The 17,868-nt window shown below is 39.2% G+C and overlaps 1 protein-coding gene across 5 annotated transcripts in view; it reads left to right on the forward strand.

Annotated features, from left to right (window-relative positions):
- The window catches only part of LOC102929958 (S-adenosyl-L-methionine-dependent tRNA 4-demethylwyosine synthase TYW1), a 130,585-nt gene extending 113,749 nt beyond the window's left edge, over positions 1-16,836 (forward strand). For all 5 annotated transcript variants that reach the window (XM_027831409.3, XM_027831402.3, XM_043530923.1 and 2 more), the window contains exon 17: positions 14,351-16,836. In XM_027831409.3, the coding sequence (XP_027687210.1) occupies positions 14,351-14,572 (222 nt within the window). In that variant the 3' untranslated portion in view covers positions 14,573-16,836. The remainder of the gene's footprint in view (positions 1-14,350) is intronic.
- Positions 16,837-17,868: the final 1,032 nt, after the last annotated feature.

Here is a 17,868-nt window from a genome sequence, read left to right on the forward strand (position 1 = left end):
AGAACAACTTGATGTATCTGGTTTGCAGTATCTGAGAGGTCTCCGCAACTGTATTTCTAGAAAACTGATTTTAAAGGACAAACAATAAAGCAGCTCTGTCATAATTTCATACACTCTCTATCCATATAAATGATAGATAAACAACTGTGAAACTACTCCTGCTGTCATAACAGCAACACCAGCCCAGCAGTTCTGTCAGGCACTGAAATACTTTGTAGGCAAAGCATGTTTCAGTGGTGCATATATGTATGTGTGTGTATATAATGTATGTTTCTTATAAATGCCATCAAAGTAATTTGAAATGCATGTGAAATGCCGGAAGGAGGGTTAATTTTTAAGCGTGTGGGGTTCAGAAAATATTGTACTATTTGGCATTCTGTTGTACAGGAAAACATTTTAAAATGCAAAACGAAGGACTTGCTAGGCAGCTGATGACATCACTGCTTCTTATTTTGGTATTAGATTATGCTGTGTGTGTCTGTGTGGTATTCACCTGTTACCTCTGATCATTTACTTAAATTGTGAACTCCTTTTGGGGCCGTTCTCTTGTCTCCTGTGTGTACCGCGCCTATCACAGTGGGCCCCGCTCCTAATTGCGGGCCTCTAGGCACTACAACACACACACAATAACAAATTAGTCTATTTGGTTAAAATCCCGACTTGTAGAAAATCAGAAGTTATTTTTAATTGGTGTTTGCAACTAATTATAGTGGCTGAAAATGTCCAGTAGGAAATTTTCAAAGGTGCCAAATTCACATAAAAAAAAAAGTGGGGGTATGTGTGGAGTAGGATTAAAAAAATCTGACATGCTACTTTCTTGGCCCATGTCCTCATAATATTTCCTTATTGTTCAATTCAAATCTTATGTGGTGGAACTGGTAGCTGTGCCAGAGTGCATTCACAATGGAAAAAACTCTTCCATAGCAAGGTGAAAGTCTGGCCTAAGGAAAGGGAACCAATTTTCCCCTAGGTCATTGATACATAATCTAAGTAACACCATTATTAACAGTAACAAGAATAGATGGATACTAACCTGTGAGGAATTCTACAACTACTTTGCTTTCTAAATTCATGAGGAGAGGGTGTCTGTTGGAGGCAATCAATACCCAGGAGCTAAAATAACTAATAAAAAGTAAATTTATTTCTACTCCTTTTTAATTCTGGATTTCAAGCTCCAGTAGAGAATAAAACTCATCAGTGTTTTACTTGTGGAAAACCAGAGCTATGGGAGCCATTAGGCTGCATAAAAGGAACCTTTTAAAATAAAAAAGAGTGGAGAAAAAAGGATAGGAGAAATAATTAAGGAATTTCATTTGCTTCATTCTGTTTTGCAAGATCTAGCTGTTTTTATTAAGTTCAAATTAAAAAAAACCCAACCCTTAATTGAAATGCCTGCATGTTCAAGAGAATTTAAAAATGGCACAGAGAGAGTGAGCTGTTTAATACCTGTTTTGTCTTAAATTAGGGGCATTGACTACCAACTGCTTTAAATATGGATAATCACTTAAGCACTTTTGAAAATTTCACCCTAAGTCCCATTGTCAAAAGGACTTGGGCATTTGGGTGGCTGACTCATTGATAGTGAATGTGATTTAGGGGCCTAAATCCTTTTTGAAAATGGGACTTGGGCACATTTGAAAATTTTATCGTTCGGGCCCAATGCAATTCCCATAGATGCTGGCTGAAAGACTCCCATTTATTTCAGTGGAAATTGGATCTGGCTTTCAGTGTTGCATTAGCCACTGTGATTACAAACACTTGGTTAATAGATCAGTATTAACCTGTAGATGAAGAAGCTGATACTTGTACTATTTTGAGGTTGGCTTGAAACTATCTGCTATAGAGTAGCCATTGCTAGCAAGTGCCATTGTGTTCAGTGAAGGTAGATAGCCCTGTAGCAGCAACATTAGTAGTCCCCTTGGCTATCTATTCCTTGCTTGTATTGCCCAGTGTGTGCCACTTTCAGAAGGTGTCAGTCCCACTTGTCTTTTCTGTGTCCTCCCAGTTGTGTCTTTTCTTAAACGGATGACTTCCACCTCCCCTTGCGAGGTGCCCAGAGTATTCCAGCTCCCTCCCGTCTGATTATATTTTCCCAGCATAGCTGTTATAGTCTCAAGTAATTGCATTTGCTTTGTGGCAAATCCTATGAACAGTCAAGTACAAAAATCTAATTTATTGCAGTGCTTTTGAATTAATTGGTGGAGATATTGAGACAGTGGCAACTTTCTAATTTAACAATTAATTCTAATAACCTTTCCAGAGAGAGAATTTAGGCAGCTGGTTTTCCTTGTGTTGTAACAATAAATGGTATCCTTGAGACAATCAGAGTGAGTGACTAATAAGGGAGAAAATCTTCTGCAGATGCCTCGCAGCAAGTATCTTTTTGAATGAAAGTTACAATCGCAGTAATTTCTGGAATTAAAAACGTCTGCTTCTCTTTTTTTGTTTTGTTGGATTTGTTTTACCCTGGTGTTTGCCATGTACTCCATTGTGTTGAAACCCTTGCTTGCCAATTACATTCTATTATATTGATTTTAAATAACCTACCTTGCTTTTGTGATGGGTTTGTTTTCCATCAATGCTGTCTCTATCGCTTTACATTCCTGGGTTTCTCATGAGTGCTATTTGTATTTGTACTACCTTTCTTGCTTTCTACTTCTGTTGCTGTTCATTTTTGATCAGCTAAAAGCAGATCCTTAACACTGAAGGATTATTTTTAAGAATTTAAGTATTTTGTGAGCTTCTTCCTTGTTGGTGTAGTGATGAGTATCCCCACCTGTCATAAGGGGCACCTGGGTTTTTTCTCCCTGCCAGGAGACTGCATTTTGAGGTGGCCAGTTGGGCAAGGCATGGGGCTACTACTGTATTATGTTGTGCATGCGTGGGTTCGAATCCCACCTTCATCAGTCTTTAGGAGGTTTAGTAGTGTAGTTGCCTATCATGTGGAAGGTCCCCAGTTCGAAACAGGATAGAAACAAATCAAAGTTTGGGGTAAACCGGTAAAATCCAAAGGCCTGTGTTACACAGGAGGTCAGTCAAGATAATTGAATGGTCCCTTCTAGCCTTAAAATCTGTGAATTGACAGACCTTGTAAAGGTGGATCTGAATCCAAACGGTGGATCCAGAGATCCCAAAACTTTGGGAATGTTTGGCTCTGGATGTGACGGTTATAGCTAAAACCCTCTCTTGTGTTCTACATTGTCTGCAGGTTTCAGCACTGGATTTTGTGGGCTGCAGTGCTTTAGAATCAGTGTGTCCAGGTAGGGTGAGTCCTGACCCACCAGAGGGTGGCGGGTGGGTTCTACATGGGTCTGTGTAAGCTTCAAAGCTTGTCTCTCTCATCAAGAGAAGCTGGTCCAATAAAAGATATTATTTCATTCACCTTGTCTCTCAGAAAGATCCACAGCATTTTATTTCCTTCCTGTCCCTAACAGTCCCACATTTTGCAGGTCAATTTTTGGGTATAAGTATTCTCTGTCCTCCTAGAACCTGGGATCCAAAATCTGGACTGCATTCTCTTCTTGTTTATGCTAGTTTGATGTCAGCGTAACTGTACCGACGACAGTAGAGTTGCATGGTGAGAGGAGAATTGAGCCTCCACTGCCATAAATTTGAACCAGATATAAAACATCCCTGTGTTTACAGCAGGCAGGGTGACCCATGTAGCTCCCTAACCTGTCCATGAAATAGTCTAACTTCTCGACAGCAATATTATTGCAGGCATGGGATTGTAACTTGATGTTTCTGTGATTTTCTTTAGTGTCACTCTCAAAATATGAGGTTGGTTCTGCTGTGCTTGATCTGTTAGTTATTAAAAAGGGCACTGTGGTTATTCTGAAGTAATCCATTTTTCATCCATTAGAATTAAAACTGTCTGGGTGTATCTATGGCTTAATTGGTAGATGGGCTGCTCCATAATGATGATGGTAAGAATTATATATTAAAAAAATCTGCAATAATGCATCTTTTATGTAGAATAATCTGTATAAGATTAGACTTAATAAATAGCAGCTAATAAGTTACAGAAGAGAGATCCCATGTGTGGATGGCATTATGCCCCTGTACCGAGGATGGTACAGACATTTTGCAAGGCTTTTACTCTTTTAGAAAGTGCGATAACAAATCGAATGTATAAAACTTTATCAGTGCTAAATTTGGATGATGGCCTGATTGTCTAAACTGGTAATAATGCTGTTAAAGGGTTTAAAAAAATCACTGATCATGTGACTAGGGTACTTATGGACAGAGAGATTGTTGGGGGGAAAATGGAAATCTTCAGTGTGATTGTTCATGGATGGTGGTTTTTAAGATTTCTGGAAGGATATAGTTCTGCACCAGTATTATTGTTCCCCAGCGGTCAGTGCCGATATACTGATTTTTGTTTTACCCCTAGGGTATAGTATGTGGTAAAATTCTCATAATTAGATGTCCCATACACTGTTAGAGTTTTATAACATTCCATGCCACATGTTTATGACTTGATTCATCTCCTAGTCGCTTCCCGTGGAGCTTAAAGTTATAACTAGCAATTAAAAATAAAGCTGGGTTCTGAATTAGAAGTGGTGATATGAGCCTGATAGAATTCAGCTGTCTGCCATATTTCTTTTGGTTTCACATCAGCTCCAGTCCAGTTACTCCTGCCATACAAGAAAGCGTATATTAAGAACCTTAAATAGTTAGGTAAAGAAACTGTCCACAATAACTTAATGAATTATTCAAGTTGACTCAGACAGATTTCTATTGGCAGGTGGTGTGAATAGCCTTGTTATGAAAATTTGCATAATGTAATACTGTGCACTGCCATTATGTTTCATCTGTTTAATGCTACTTTGTGAATGTATAAAAGCTGTTTTATTAAGATATCTCACTGTCATCAGCTTAAATTAAGGAACTGAGGCTGGAAAGGTTGCATGAGAAAATGGATTAATTTTTTTCCCAACTAACCTAATTTAAGAATTTTCCTCAAGGCGCACGTTAATGAGAACAAAAGGTGGTTTATGCTGAAATGGTGCAAAGAAAATGGCATAAATTGCTGCACTGAGGGGCCCTAGATAAGTAAATATAGTGGTCATAACTTTTAAAAAGGAAACTTCCTATAATATTACATTGCACTTAGATAGCTCCTTCTGTTTGAGGAACTTGGATGTCTTAAGCATTTGAGTTAAGCAACATAGGGAGGGAAAGTGGAGGTGGCAGCAATATTCCCGTTTCAGAGATGGGAAAACAGAGGTATGGAAAGGTGAAATAACTTGAAGCTCAGTGGCAGAGCCATGACTAGAACCAGATATATTTGTTGTTCTAGGTTTTTGCACTGCACCGCATGACCATGGTATTTGAGTACCTTCTGACTCCTGCTTCCAGGCATTAATCAGTAGCCAATTCATACCTCTCTGTTCCATACATTGAGGAGTCCTTGTGGCACCTTAGAGACTAACAAATTTATTTGGGCATAAGCTTCTGTGGGCTAGAACCCACTTCATTGGATGATGGAGTGAAAATATAGGAGCAGGTATAAATACATGAAAGGATTGGGGGTTGCTTCACCAAATGTGAGGTCAGTCTAACAAGATAAATCAATTAACAGCAGGATACCAAGGGAGGAAAAATAACTTTTGAAGTGGTAAGAGAGTGGCCCATTACAGACAGTTGACAAGAAGGTGTGAGTAACAGTAGGGAGAAATTAGTATTGGGAAAGTTAAGTTTAGGTTTTGTAATGACCCAACCAATCCCAGTCTCTATTCAGGCCTAATCTGATGGTATCCAGTTTTCAAATTAATTCCAGTTCTGCAGCTTCATGTTGGAGTCTGTTTTTGAAGGTTTTTTTTGTTGAAGAATTGCCACTTTTAGGTCTGTTGTTGAGTGACCAGAGAGATTGAAGTGTTCTCCTACTGGTTTTTGAATGTTACGATTCCTGATATCAGATTTGTGTCCATTTATTCTTTTGCATAGAAACTGTCCGGTTTGGCCAATGTACATGGCAGAGGGGCATTGCTGGCACATGATGGCATATATCACATTGGTAGATGTGCAGGTGAATGAGCCCTTGATGGTGTGGCTGATGTGGTTAGGTCCTATGATGGTGTCCCTTGAATAGATATGTGGACGGAGCTGGCACCGGAATTTGTAGCAGGGTTTGGTTCCTGGGTTGGTGTTTTTGTTGTGTGGTGTGTGGTTGCTGGTGAGTATTTGCTTCAGGTTGGGGGGCTATCTGTAAGCAAGGACTGGCCTGTCTCCCAAGGTCTGTGAGAGTGAGGGATCGCCCTTCAGGATAGGTTGTAGATCCTTGATGATGCACTAGAGAGGTTTTAGTGGGGGTTGTAGGTGACGGCTAGTGGCGTTCTGTTACTTTCTTTGTCGGGCCTGTCTTGTAGTAGGTGACTTCTCGGTACCCTTCTGACTCTGTCAATCATTGTATCATATCACACTTTATACATCAATATATTACATGCACAAATATGGTACATGTAGAATCTTTGTAAGCCTGGTGCCATGGCTTCAGAGAATAATATACTGTGGTAGACCCATAATCAATAGCCATTTTAATGCTGTCTAGTCTTGCAGAGCTAATACACTTGGTCTCCATGAAAATGTATGGGGGGGAGGGGAGAGAGAGAGAGAGAGAGAGAATGGGCAACAGCCCTTATCTTCTGTGCCAAAAAATGAGCAATTAATGGAGTGGCACTTACACTAGCCTAAAAGGAAACATCTGTTTTATGCTGGTGTTTTGGGAGAAGAGTGTTGCTCTTAGTTGGCAAAATACGGGTTTATTTTGACCAGGTGTAACATCTAGTGCTTCTTTCTGGGAAGTTACAGAGTGCCATGTTGCTTTTACAAATCGGCTCTCTAAATATACTGAAAAGGAGTACTTGTGGCACCTTAGAGACTAACCAATTTATTTGAGCATAAGCTTTCGTGAGCTACAGCTCACTTCATCAGATGCTGTAGCTCACGAAAGCTTATGCTCAAATAAATTGGTTAGTCTCTAAGGTGCCACAAGTACTCCTTTTCTTTTTGCGAATACAGACTAACACAGCTGCTACTCTGAAACCTAAATATATTGGGACAGCTTTGAAAATGAAAAGCATTTTGGTGTGTTCGTGTGGTAACAATCATGTTAGATGACCACAAGCCATCAATGAGAGTATCTGATATGATGTGCTAGTGTTCCTACAGGCTTTACAAGATAGCACATTTTTAAGTTGCAAGAGTTTCTGCAACTAAAAAAAGCATCCTAAGCTATGTGTGCACATCTGTGCCGTCTTCCTAAGAACATTTTTTGTTTAATGGAAAAAGAATTGTTTAAGCTCAGTAAAAAATCATTTGAGGGAAGCTGCTGAAAATAGGGGCTCATGAGGGTTGTTCTGATGCAACCCTAACCTATGCTTTGAAGATAAGTCTTACATTTCAGTAAAACGCATGTGGGAGCGGTGGTCTTTTTTTGATCAAGTACTTCATCAAATGACTGTACTGTGCAATAGAGTTAAAGGGACATTCTTAAGGTTTGCGAGCCCAACATGGAACACTTCTAAAGTATGTAAAATGATTTTCTGCAAGTGGATATGTGTGACCAGTCCCACCCAAGCCCCAGTTGCTCTGGGGCTGGGAGATCCAAATGCAAAAACAAGCAACCTGTGTTAACAATTCTGGTTTCTGTGAGCCTTCCAGGAATGGAGAGAGAGACAATGTTGCTTTGAGGCATCGTTCATGTCAAGTTTAGTTCCTAACTGGCTCACAAGAGTGTGAAGCAGTTTGGAAAAGCAAGGGGGAGAGCAATATGTGTGTGTATGTTGGAAAATTTAACAAGCCTATGTTCTGAGTTCCCTAGTTGGAGTGCTCAGCTAAGAAGCTGGAGTTTAAACACTCTTGGAGTCCTTCCTGTTGAAACCTAATAAATAGTTTTTCGATGTCTGATAATTGGGTGTGAGAGAGTTAATTTTCATTTGTTTTTTTGAAATGGGTGGATGAAGGAGGAGGAAGATGGTAACCAGAATTAAACCTTGCATCTGTCAGCCTTAAAAAGCTTCCCCTTCAATATTTGCTGGTGAAAAACCCTCTTTTAACATGTAGTGCTGTTAGCAGACTGGAAAAATGTTGGTTGAACAATTGCAGAAACCAGATTTTAAAGTTCTGTAAGTTAGAGATGGAAAAGCTCTATTACATCCTCCAGTCCATCGTTCTGTCAATGCAGGATCATTCCCTACAGTACAGTCGTGGAGCAGTTTGTGTCGCTAAGCAATGCCATTGAAGCATGCACACCTTTTTCTTTCCACTGAGTGATTTTTTTTATGTAGTCTAGAAATGATTTATGCTTAACCATTATTTTTTGGTAACTTCTGCATGTAAAATGATGTACCTTGAGGTTATTAAAGAATAACTGATTGAAAAAAGTAATGCCCTGTTTTTCCTGTATAGTGGTGGTGTGAAGAATTGCTGTGTAGCTAAACTCTTGCATTTGACCTCAGTTTGGGGCATAAATGAAACGCAACATGATTGCATCCGATGAAGTGAGCTGTAGCTCACGAAAGCTTATGCTCAAATAAATTTGTTAGTCTCTAAGGTGCCACAAGTACTCCTTTTCTTTTTGTGGATACAGACTAACATGGCTGCTACTCTGAAACATGATTATTGCCGTTCAGTCAATAGTGGAAAGAATTCCATGTTTCATAGCCCTTTCAGTTCAGCGTTCCTGACAGTCTGCAAGGAGAAGACCCTAATGAATGAAGTGGACAGGGCAGCTAATTATCACTTCTCCCATGACAGGATATGTCCTTCTAGCTCAGGATTAGCTCCAGAAGGGTAAAACCTGGGTAGTAACGGCAACAAGCTTCACTGCACCACTCTGGTTGAATTTCTTATTTTGCCTAGAGTACGTTCTCTTTGTCTGGGAATAAGTATATAAGGAACTACCAAAGTGAATGGATGAAGAGACACCTTATTCTTCAGTTTAATGCACGTTCCTCAGAAGAGAATAATAGTGTCATCCTTATTAGGATAAACTAATTGATTTTTGGCTGACTTCCATTTTTCAACTGTAGCATTTCATGTCACAATCTTTGGTACATTTCTGTATTATATCCCTCCATATAAATCTGTTGAGACTTTTATTTCTCTGCAATTATGCCTGTCTGATGGAATGTAGTATATTGTACTACAAATTATATTATCTCAAACATAAATTCTTTATACATTAGTTACTAAAAATTGCTTATGCACTGCAGCAATTAACTGTTTTCCACATTTTAATCTGTTCTTTCCTTCAGGAATGTTCAGTTTTACATAATAAGAAGCTACTCTATTTTCAGCGTAAAGAAATTCAAGCGGAAATGGTATTCCAGTAGATAATGCCCTTTGAAATAATGTTAGATACACTTCCATTAGGGATAAATAAAAAACAAAGTAGTCAACATTAACTCATGATGTGCTGTCAGTATTGGCCTGAAATGACACACTCTTCCCATCAACCTCTTCCCTCAGGCATGGTCCAGAGTTCATCAATGGAAAGACTCCCATTCACTTCAGTGGGCTTTGGACTGGGCCCCCCATAGATGTTGCTGGGAAAGATTAAGTGGGTTTTTGTGCACATTGAGGCAGGGTGGAGGGGAGTGGCTCCCTAAAGTAAGTAATGGAAGGTGCTCAGGCACTATGGTAATGAAGGTGGTGTAAATATGCCTGTATCAGATCTATGGTGTGGGCTAAGCATCCCTGAGATAGGAACCAGTAGAGCAGTCGAGCCTGAGGTGAATGTCTGAGCTGACCTTTATATAACCTTACTGTTAATAAAGCCAAACCCCAGAAAGGGGATGAGTTTTCACTCTTCAGTGACTTAATTTTAGAGCTGGTTGGAAAAGACAATCTCACATAGCCTGTGTGGTGGTTTTTGTTGTTTGTTTGTTTGTTTGTTTGTTTGTTTTTTTAACTGATCTAACAAAAAAAAGTAGTCCCTTGTTCCTGTATTTGTTACCTTAACAGACTAACTAGGTAGTGAAAAATATAATAAAAATCCCAACTGTATTGGCCTTTGAAATAACACTAGTTTTTAGCATTATCGTTCCATTGTTTGTGTGAACATTGAAATACTATAGAAAGTCTTAAATCTTTTGCTAGCTGGAGAATGTTCATAAAATTGTTGAACTCCAATCAGTAAATCTGTGTGGACAACTGAAGAAGTCATTGTCCCGCTCCCCGCAGTTTATTTGATTTTTATTGCCTTGGAGGAAAGTCAATCCATGTTCCACTGTGCTTAAAGATGACTTTTTCATATCCATGTGTTGTTGCTATTGCACCACAGCATTAAAAATATTAAATATTTCTTCTGTTTTTGTAACAAAATACCATAGAATCTTAGCTTGATTGTTGCTATGGGAGTTGGATGATGATGATTATGAAAGCCTGTAAAGGACCCCAATCGGGATTAAGGGCCCCATTGTGCCAGATGGTATACATCCACATGAGATGATGTAGCTGAATTGCTTAAAATCTAATTTAGACACCACAAGAGTGGAGCGTTCATCACAAAAACCATAAGTAACTTGAACGGCCTGCATCTTTGACTAGACTTTTTGGGCTGTCTAGCTCTAGTTCAGAGTGGGAATGATGACATTTGGTATGGGTCCGGAAGGGAAGGTGTCCTTGGGAAAAGATTTAGCCTGGGTTTCCTGGGATGTTGTTTTGGAATTTCCTTTGTGTAATAAAACCCGGAAAGTGTAAATTTTTGATATTATGATGAGTGCCTGTCTTTTGCTTGGAGCTGGGTGGGAACTCCCCCAACTCACATTGACCTTGACTGGGTAAGTTGCTTCCTTTCACTGTGCCTTGGGTTGCCCAATTAAAAATGACTCCTGATTCTTACGTGCCTTTTTAAGCACTTTACATACTTTTCATGCATGGATCTGCAAGCATTATTGTTGCATTTGGAATTCTACACTGGTTTCCCTGCTATAATTCAGGTCTTATTTGTTTATTGCACACTCCCTTTATTGCACTATCAAGTTTTTGCTGTTTGACCCCAGTTTATTTGGGCTTCAATAAGGGCTTGGTTTTAGGTCCTCACTTGGTTTCTTTTGCATATATATGATCCTATTGAGTAATTGCATTTGATCCCATGGTTCCCAGTGCCATTTGTATGCAAAAAATGCTCAAATAGACCTTTCAGAGCCTGCATGTCAGATAAAGCAGATTGACACTTTGCATAATTGCATTTGGTCATGAATATCTTCTGATTTTCTTAAGGGGATTGTGCAGGTTAACATTTTCTTCAGGAATCTGACAGCTCACGTTGCATAACTTTTAAGAATCCTGCTCCCTTGTTACAAAAATAGCTCATTGGACACTAGTGCTGGACATACCATTTTAGGTCCCCCAATTATTCTAGTATGCTTTGACAAAGATGAGTAGTCTTAGTTGGACAGTTAGAGCAATGAAATAGAACACTGTTGTGGTCTGAGAAAAGTAAGTAGTTATTTAAAAAAAAAAAAAAAAAAAAAAAGCTAATTTTTCTCCAAAGCTCATTTTAAAATCTCATCTCTGTAAGAGACCACTTTCCCCAACTAAATGGGACAGCAGTGGAGTTCTGTATCTGTAGCAGCTGCTGTGCACTGTGAAGAAGACTACTTGAATGCTAGCCCGTTCGGGAATTTAATTTCTTTGTAATCCACACATTCATGTTCTACTGAGTGCGGGTGAAACTGAATCACTATTGATTAGTTTGTCAGTGCAGATATGGGTTCGGTGGTAGTTCTGTTCATCCTTCAGATAATACACAAAATTGCCATATTGTTTCCAATTTAATAATCTAGCTAGTACAGTAGACTGCTGTCTGGACTGTTGCTGTAGTTTTTAATCTATATCTTTGTTTCATCTTGACTTGATGGCTTGTGGTAATAGCAGTTTTTCTTATTGTGGGAGTGGGTACAAAGTTTGTCAGCTGCTGAATGCAGTTAAAAAATTTATTGCAAAGTCGACCCCGCCCCCTGCCCCCAAGGTGAGAGCACCTCATTGGTTTGCAAGAAAGTAGGCTTGTTGAACTATTCATCTGCTGATTTAGTTTCAGGTTTTAACAATTTTATTTGATCTTTGATCACCATCCACTAGGTTGCCCTTTATTTTGCTTCTTTAAATGGCTTTGATCCATTCCATATCTATGGAGTTCCTTGTGTAGTTATGAAAATTAATTCACTGTGTGTTAAACAGTTCACTTTCACTGTATCACATGCTTAAGGCTGCAATGACCATCCATTTTTTGGTTTCCTCTCTTCAAATATTGCGTGTGCATTGTATGCCAACATTTGTTGGCATCCTGATACATTTTATGAACTCTCTGAAATGTCTTTTGTTCTAGGGATTCAAAGCTCTTTTAAGTCATTAAATAAGCCTCTCTCATTCCCATGAGGATAGGGGGAGCATGATAGCTGGTTGACTGATTGGGGAGCAAGGCACAGAGAAGTTAACTGACTTGCCGAAAGTCACAAGAGTCAAAGTGGGCTACAAACAGAATACAAGAGTCCCGATTCCCGTTCTCCAGCTCTAGCTACTGAGCACCACTGCATCTGGAGGCCTCAGCCAAGAGAAGTGCCCCATTGTGGTAGGAGCGTAGGACATGGGAAGAGAGTCCCTGTGCTGCAGAGCTTTTAGTCTGAGTAGACGAGAGACAGAGGGTGCGAGGGAGCAACAAAGGTAAGGTGAAGTGGCTTGCCCAGTATCAGGGACAACAATGGATGTAGAGCCCAGCTCTCCTTTCACCGGGAGCACTACCCTATCCACTAGACCACACTGCCTTTTAGGCAAAAACATCTCTTTAAATTGCAAGTTGCTTTATTGCAAGCTGTATGCAGAACAACAGATACATTGCCTAGTTTGAACACTGCCTTCGTATCATCACATATTTAGAGCGAACATTGAATAAAAAGTATTTGACAATGAAATCATTGCCTGCAATTATGACTCTGCATTTTCCTGTTCTTGGCTAAGAGAACTAAGCTGAGGAATCTTCAGACAAGCCATCTTCATAACTATTAGATGGACAGCAATATAGTAACAGGAGCAAAGTTTTATGTCAAATGTTGCTGATGTTAGCTTTTTTTTTTCCCCCTACTGAAAAGCTTTTAGCTCTTGGGCATCAAGTCAGATGCCATTTAAATGCATAACATTCAATTTTTAAAACCCCCTCCCCCTCTGTGCCAAAACATTCTCAGTCTTTCTTGGATGGAGTGTGTAATAGGCACTTACTTAGCGCCGATAACGCCTAATTGAGGATTCAGTCAAGGCTGTTGCTAAATTAGCAGAGCTGGCTTATTAGACAAATGCAGTATAGACTTGTCAAAATGAGCAATTCTTAAAATTCCCATTGCATAAAAGGAGAATTCATGTAATTAAGCTTCTCTTCCTTTTTCTGTTCCCCAGACCCTGTCCTCTTATTCTTGAAGAATAATTCAAACCTGTTTCCTACAAAGGCACACCTGTATTATTTACCCGATTTCGTTTCACTCGGTGGTTGCTAATGTCCTCTAGCCAGTATTACAGCATGCCTATGTAATCCACTGGTGAGAGTGTGTTACAAGTCCTCATCCATGCTGATCTGCAGAGGATATGAGTTGTTAAAGCCCTCAGCTACAGGGTTTTGGCTATTTAGCTGAACTGGGAGCATCTCTTGCTTTAAGCTCTGGAGGAACCCGTTGTAATCCCAGTGTGTCAGTCAAGATGATGGCTGTTACACAGGCTGATCACTGTCATGGGACAAGATCCTCCAAACAGGGATACCCCACTAACATTGTGTAACACACAAGGCTGAGACAGAGTTTTTCCAGCACCTGAAACCATATTCTTCAGATAAGAATGAACGCTCGGGTGAATGCTGAGATGGCTGCGAAATAGGCTGTCGAGTGTAGCCAAAGAGGATAGGATGAGGTATTCCTTCCGAGGAGGCAGCACTGAGTGTTAACAGGATCAGAAGGACATTCACTTTTGACATGCAGGTAATGCATCCAAGAAATTAAGTCTATATGCTGGTAGAGAACACTCAATTTTGACTAGAGCCTTAAGAAAACGGACTGTTCCACATCTGTGTGCATTTTGTTAAGCTTCAAGATGTGAACTGGAAAAAGTGGATTCCCATTGATGGTGAACAATACGCTGTCTATATGGCTTTTCACATTCAGTCATTATCATGTCTTAATTTTTAGATGGCTTCTTTTCCCGGGGAGAAACGCTGTGTCTAGAGAATAAGAATGCTGCAGTTTGACCCAATTTAAAATGTAGCTATGAATTCATCAGCTTGGCTAAGCATATAGTCAAGTTTTTTTTGGTACTCTTTATTGCTCCCAGATATGACAATACTCTTTTTTCCCGTTTCTAGTTCAAGATCGGCGGAGAATGGTGCACGTGGATCGATTATGACCGTTTTCAGGAGCTGGTCCAGGAGTATGAAGAAAGCAGGGGATCAAAGACCTTCACCGCAGCAGATTATGTCACCAAAACACCACACTGGGCAGTGTTTGGCTCCAGAGAGAGGGGCTTTGATCCTTTGGACACTAGATTTCAACGAAAGAACAAAACAAAGGACATCTCGGGGTGTTGATATCACTAACCTGATTGACAGATAGAGCTATTGTTTGGTTTTCTTACTTATATAGCATAACCTGCATACAGAATATTTGCATGAAGCCCTAACCCTTGACAGCAACAAGAAGGCAAAAGCCCTTTGTAATCTCTTTCCTTCTGTTCCTTCTAGCTCTGCGAATTAAAATATCAGACACTTTTTAATCTAGTACAAATGATCCATATAAACAATTTGCTATAATTGGCATGGTGCCATGTACATTTTATTCTAAGTGTATAGACCTTGCAATTAGAGAGTAACTATGACCCACACAATTTAGTGTTACAGCTTTTATTATTTTGTTGCTGGCCTTTTTGGAGTGGAGAGAGCTGGTGTCTGTTTGCTTCCTGTTTCAACATTTAAATGTTCTGTTTCAATAACAATGATAGGGAGGTCGAATTTTTCAGTGTAACTGTCCCCCTCGTCTGGTTGTCTGAGGGCTTGAAACCTGGGAGCTCTGGTTTTAAAAGCCTGACCCATACCAGGACCCATACCCATGCCATTGGCAGCACCTAAGATTTATGAACATGTATGTCAATCACAAACACTCGTTGCTATAAAGAAAAGACAAATAAATCTAGAGCCCGATCCAGCAAGGTGGAGAGTATCCACTGAAGTCATAAAACACCTCTAATTATGCTGGTTGTGTCAAGCCTTTAAAACATGCCCAAGTGTCTTCCAACTTCATGGATTCTTATATTTAATATTTTCTAAATAGTCGTGCCTCCAAGCAAAATGAGTTCAGTTTTGTATGAACTCTTTTGGGCCAAATCGTGCTCATCAGATTTGTGCACAATGTCCTACTGATTGCGAGTTTTGAGTGAGGTAGGCTATCAGTATTTGATTTTTTTGAGTAAGCAGCAGTGAATTTTAATTTGAATCCCTGACCAGTAGGAAAACCTAAATACATCAAGTCTTAATATCTAAAGAATCACTTCTACCTTTGAGCAGAAAGACTGAACAATCAACAATATTTTGAAACGACTAGGAATAAGGCACCAACAGAATCTCTCTCTCGAACCAAATCATTACTGGCATTTTGTGTGTGTGTGTGTGGGAGGGTGATGGTGGCTAATCTTCAAGCCTAAGTGCCAGTGTGTTTGATCAAAATTGTCAGTTGTGAATGAAGAGCAGTTTTGATTTTAAGCAGTACATTTATTCAGGAATGTTACTTGTTGTCTAAACCCTTCAACAGTTTCAGTTTTTGTGACAACTTCTGATTGTGATGGTAGAGCCTGGACTTTGGGGCTTGTTGTGAACTTCCGTACACATGCGTAAATATACAGTAACAACGGTGAATTTGTCCAAGTTATAAGTGTAAAACTGGTGTAAGTAAAGTCTGAATCAGGTTTGGGATTTTTGTTCCAAGAAAACTGTTGTCTTTTATCACAGAAAAGTAAAGGTCAAACTGATGTGCGTGTTATAAATGTATCTGTCGGAGAGGCTGGGCCACAGATGGCTTTTTGTGATATTCTAAGAGATTAAAGTAACTGCTACTAGGAATTCACATTTCAATAAAGGTGTTTTTTGTTTACCATTGAGGAAATAATTGCTTTTGTAGCCCAACAGTTTGCACCATTCTGTTTATGAAATACGCTTGAATGTGCTGCATGAAAACCCCGTGCAATGTCACTGTCTGCTCATGTACAAGTTACTAAGTCTCAGTGTGAAAATATCTGAGGTCAGATTCTCAGCTGATGTAAATTGGAATAGCTCCGTGGAAGTATTGATGCTGTGTTGACTTAGACCAGCTGAGGATCGTGGGTTTATTTATAATCTCCATCTATATGGATCTTAGACTCCTGTTGCATATAATGACTATAGAATGGAGTTGTATTTGACTATTTTCCACTTACAGCAAACTTCAAGGAGGAGTATAATTTGCTCGTGCAGGTTAAACAATACAATCTCAGGCATATTATAGCTATGTGTTAAAGAGAGCTATGCTTGCTGCCATGTTTTTAAGATATATGCATCTTTTAGATGTGTTCTCTCAGGGTTCCCAGAGAATGCCATAATGTATCTTGACTGAAACCGAACTACCTAACCTGGCTGTTTTATGAAGGTCTTTGCAATTTTTTAATTTCTTTGTTACAGTAGCTGGTATTTTCAAAATTAGTAATATTCCTGCCTTATAGCTTGGACATGTCGGTATTCGTGGGATTGTAATTTTTTAAAAGTGCAATTCTTAAACTGTAAAAGTGATTCAGAAAAGGCAGGAAATAAAGTACTTGACTTTTCAACGCAGTCTCTTGTGTGTGATTGTGCACCATTCACCATTTTTTCTATATGGGGACGTGAACGAAACATTTAAAAAAAATTTTGTAATGGGAATTTAAATGTTTGAGCTTTTGGTTTGCTTTTAGCAAAAAGTGTGTGTGTGTGTGTGTGTGTGTGTGTGTGTGTGTGAGTGAGTGAGAGAGAGAGAGAGGTCTGAACTAGTGTGAAGATGTCCTAATAGGTAATTTCTCCAGCTTTTTTTCTAAATGTTCAAGTTTGTTCTCATGCTATGGAGGTTAAAGGTGACAAATACAAACAGCCATAATTCTCTAGAGAGTGATATCTAGTGGTTAGAACATTTTGCTCACTGTAATATTGGGTATAATAAAATTGATAGCTTTTGTGCATGGTTACAAAGTCAAAAGTAAGCATCCTTTTGTTATCCCCATACCGTCAACCACAAAGACAGCATGCTGGCCTTTAGACTATCTCTACTCTATTAATTGGAGACTGGAGTTCATATATCTTTTGATACTAATATGCTAGGAATGTCGTTCAGTGAATTGTAAAGGAAAGATAATTAGATTTCATCGATCCTTTAAAGGTATTGGAAACTCGTAATGCAGTTGGCATATTTGGTTACGGTAATGGTCAGAAAGCCATAATCAAACGTGGATTTTTTTTCCTTTCACCATTCACCTCTGCAAAATACTTACCAAACCCTAGTGTGAAAAACAACTTCATGGTTCCAATTTTTCACTGTTTTTCCCAGTTAAAAAGTCTAGGGAGCAACGCATTTCCTTTCTGCTCACTGATCTGGGCTTGGACTAGCTTACTGGCTCTGCAAGCATTTTTAGTGCTCTCATCCAGGTGTTAGTGCAAGATATCACATCTTAAAAAATCACATCATTATGATTACTCACTTGTTTCCTTTCAACTACATTTTAGCAACTACTGTCTCAAGATGCCAATATTGGAAATTATTTTATACCATCTGCAAACTGAGATGCCCAGCTTTCTGTCATTAGAAGCTATTTTGTAAGATAATTCACTTT

Source organism: Chelonia mydas, chromosome 17 (assembly GCF_015237465.2).
Source record: "Chelonia mydas isolate rCheMyd1 chromosome 17, rCheMyd1.pri.v2, whole genome shotgun sequence".
NCBI classification, from domain to species: Eukaryota; Metazoa; Chordata; order Testudines; family Cheloniidae; genus Chelonia; species Chelonia mydas.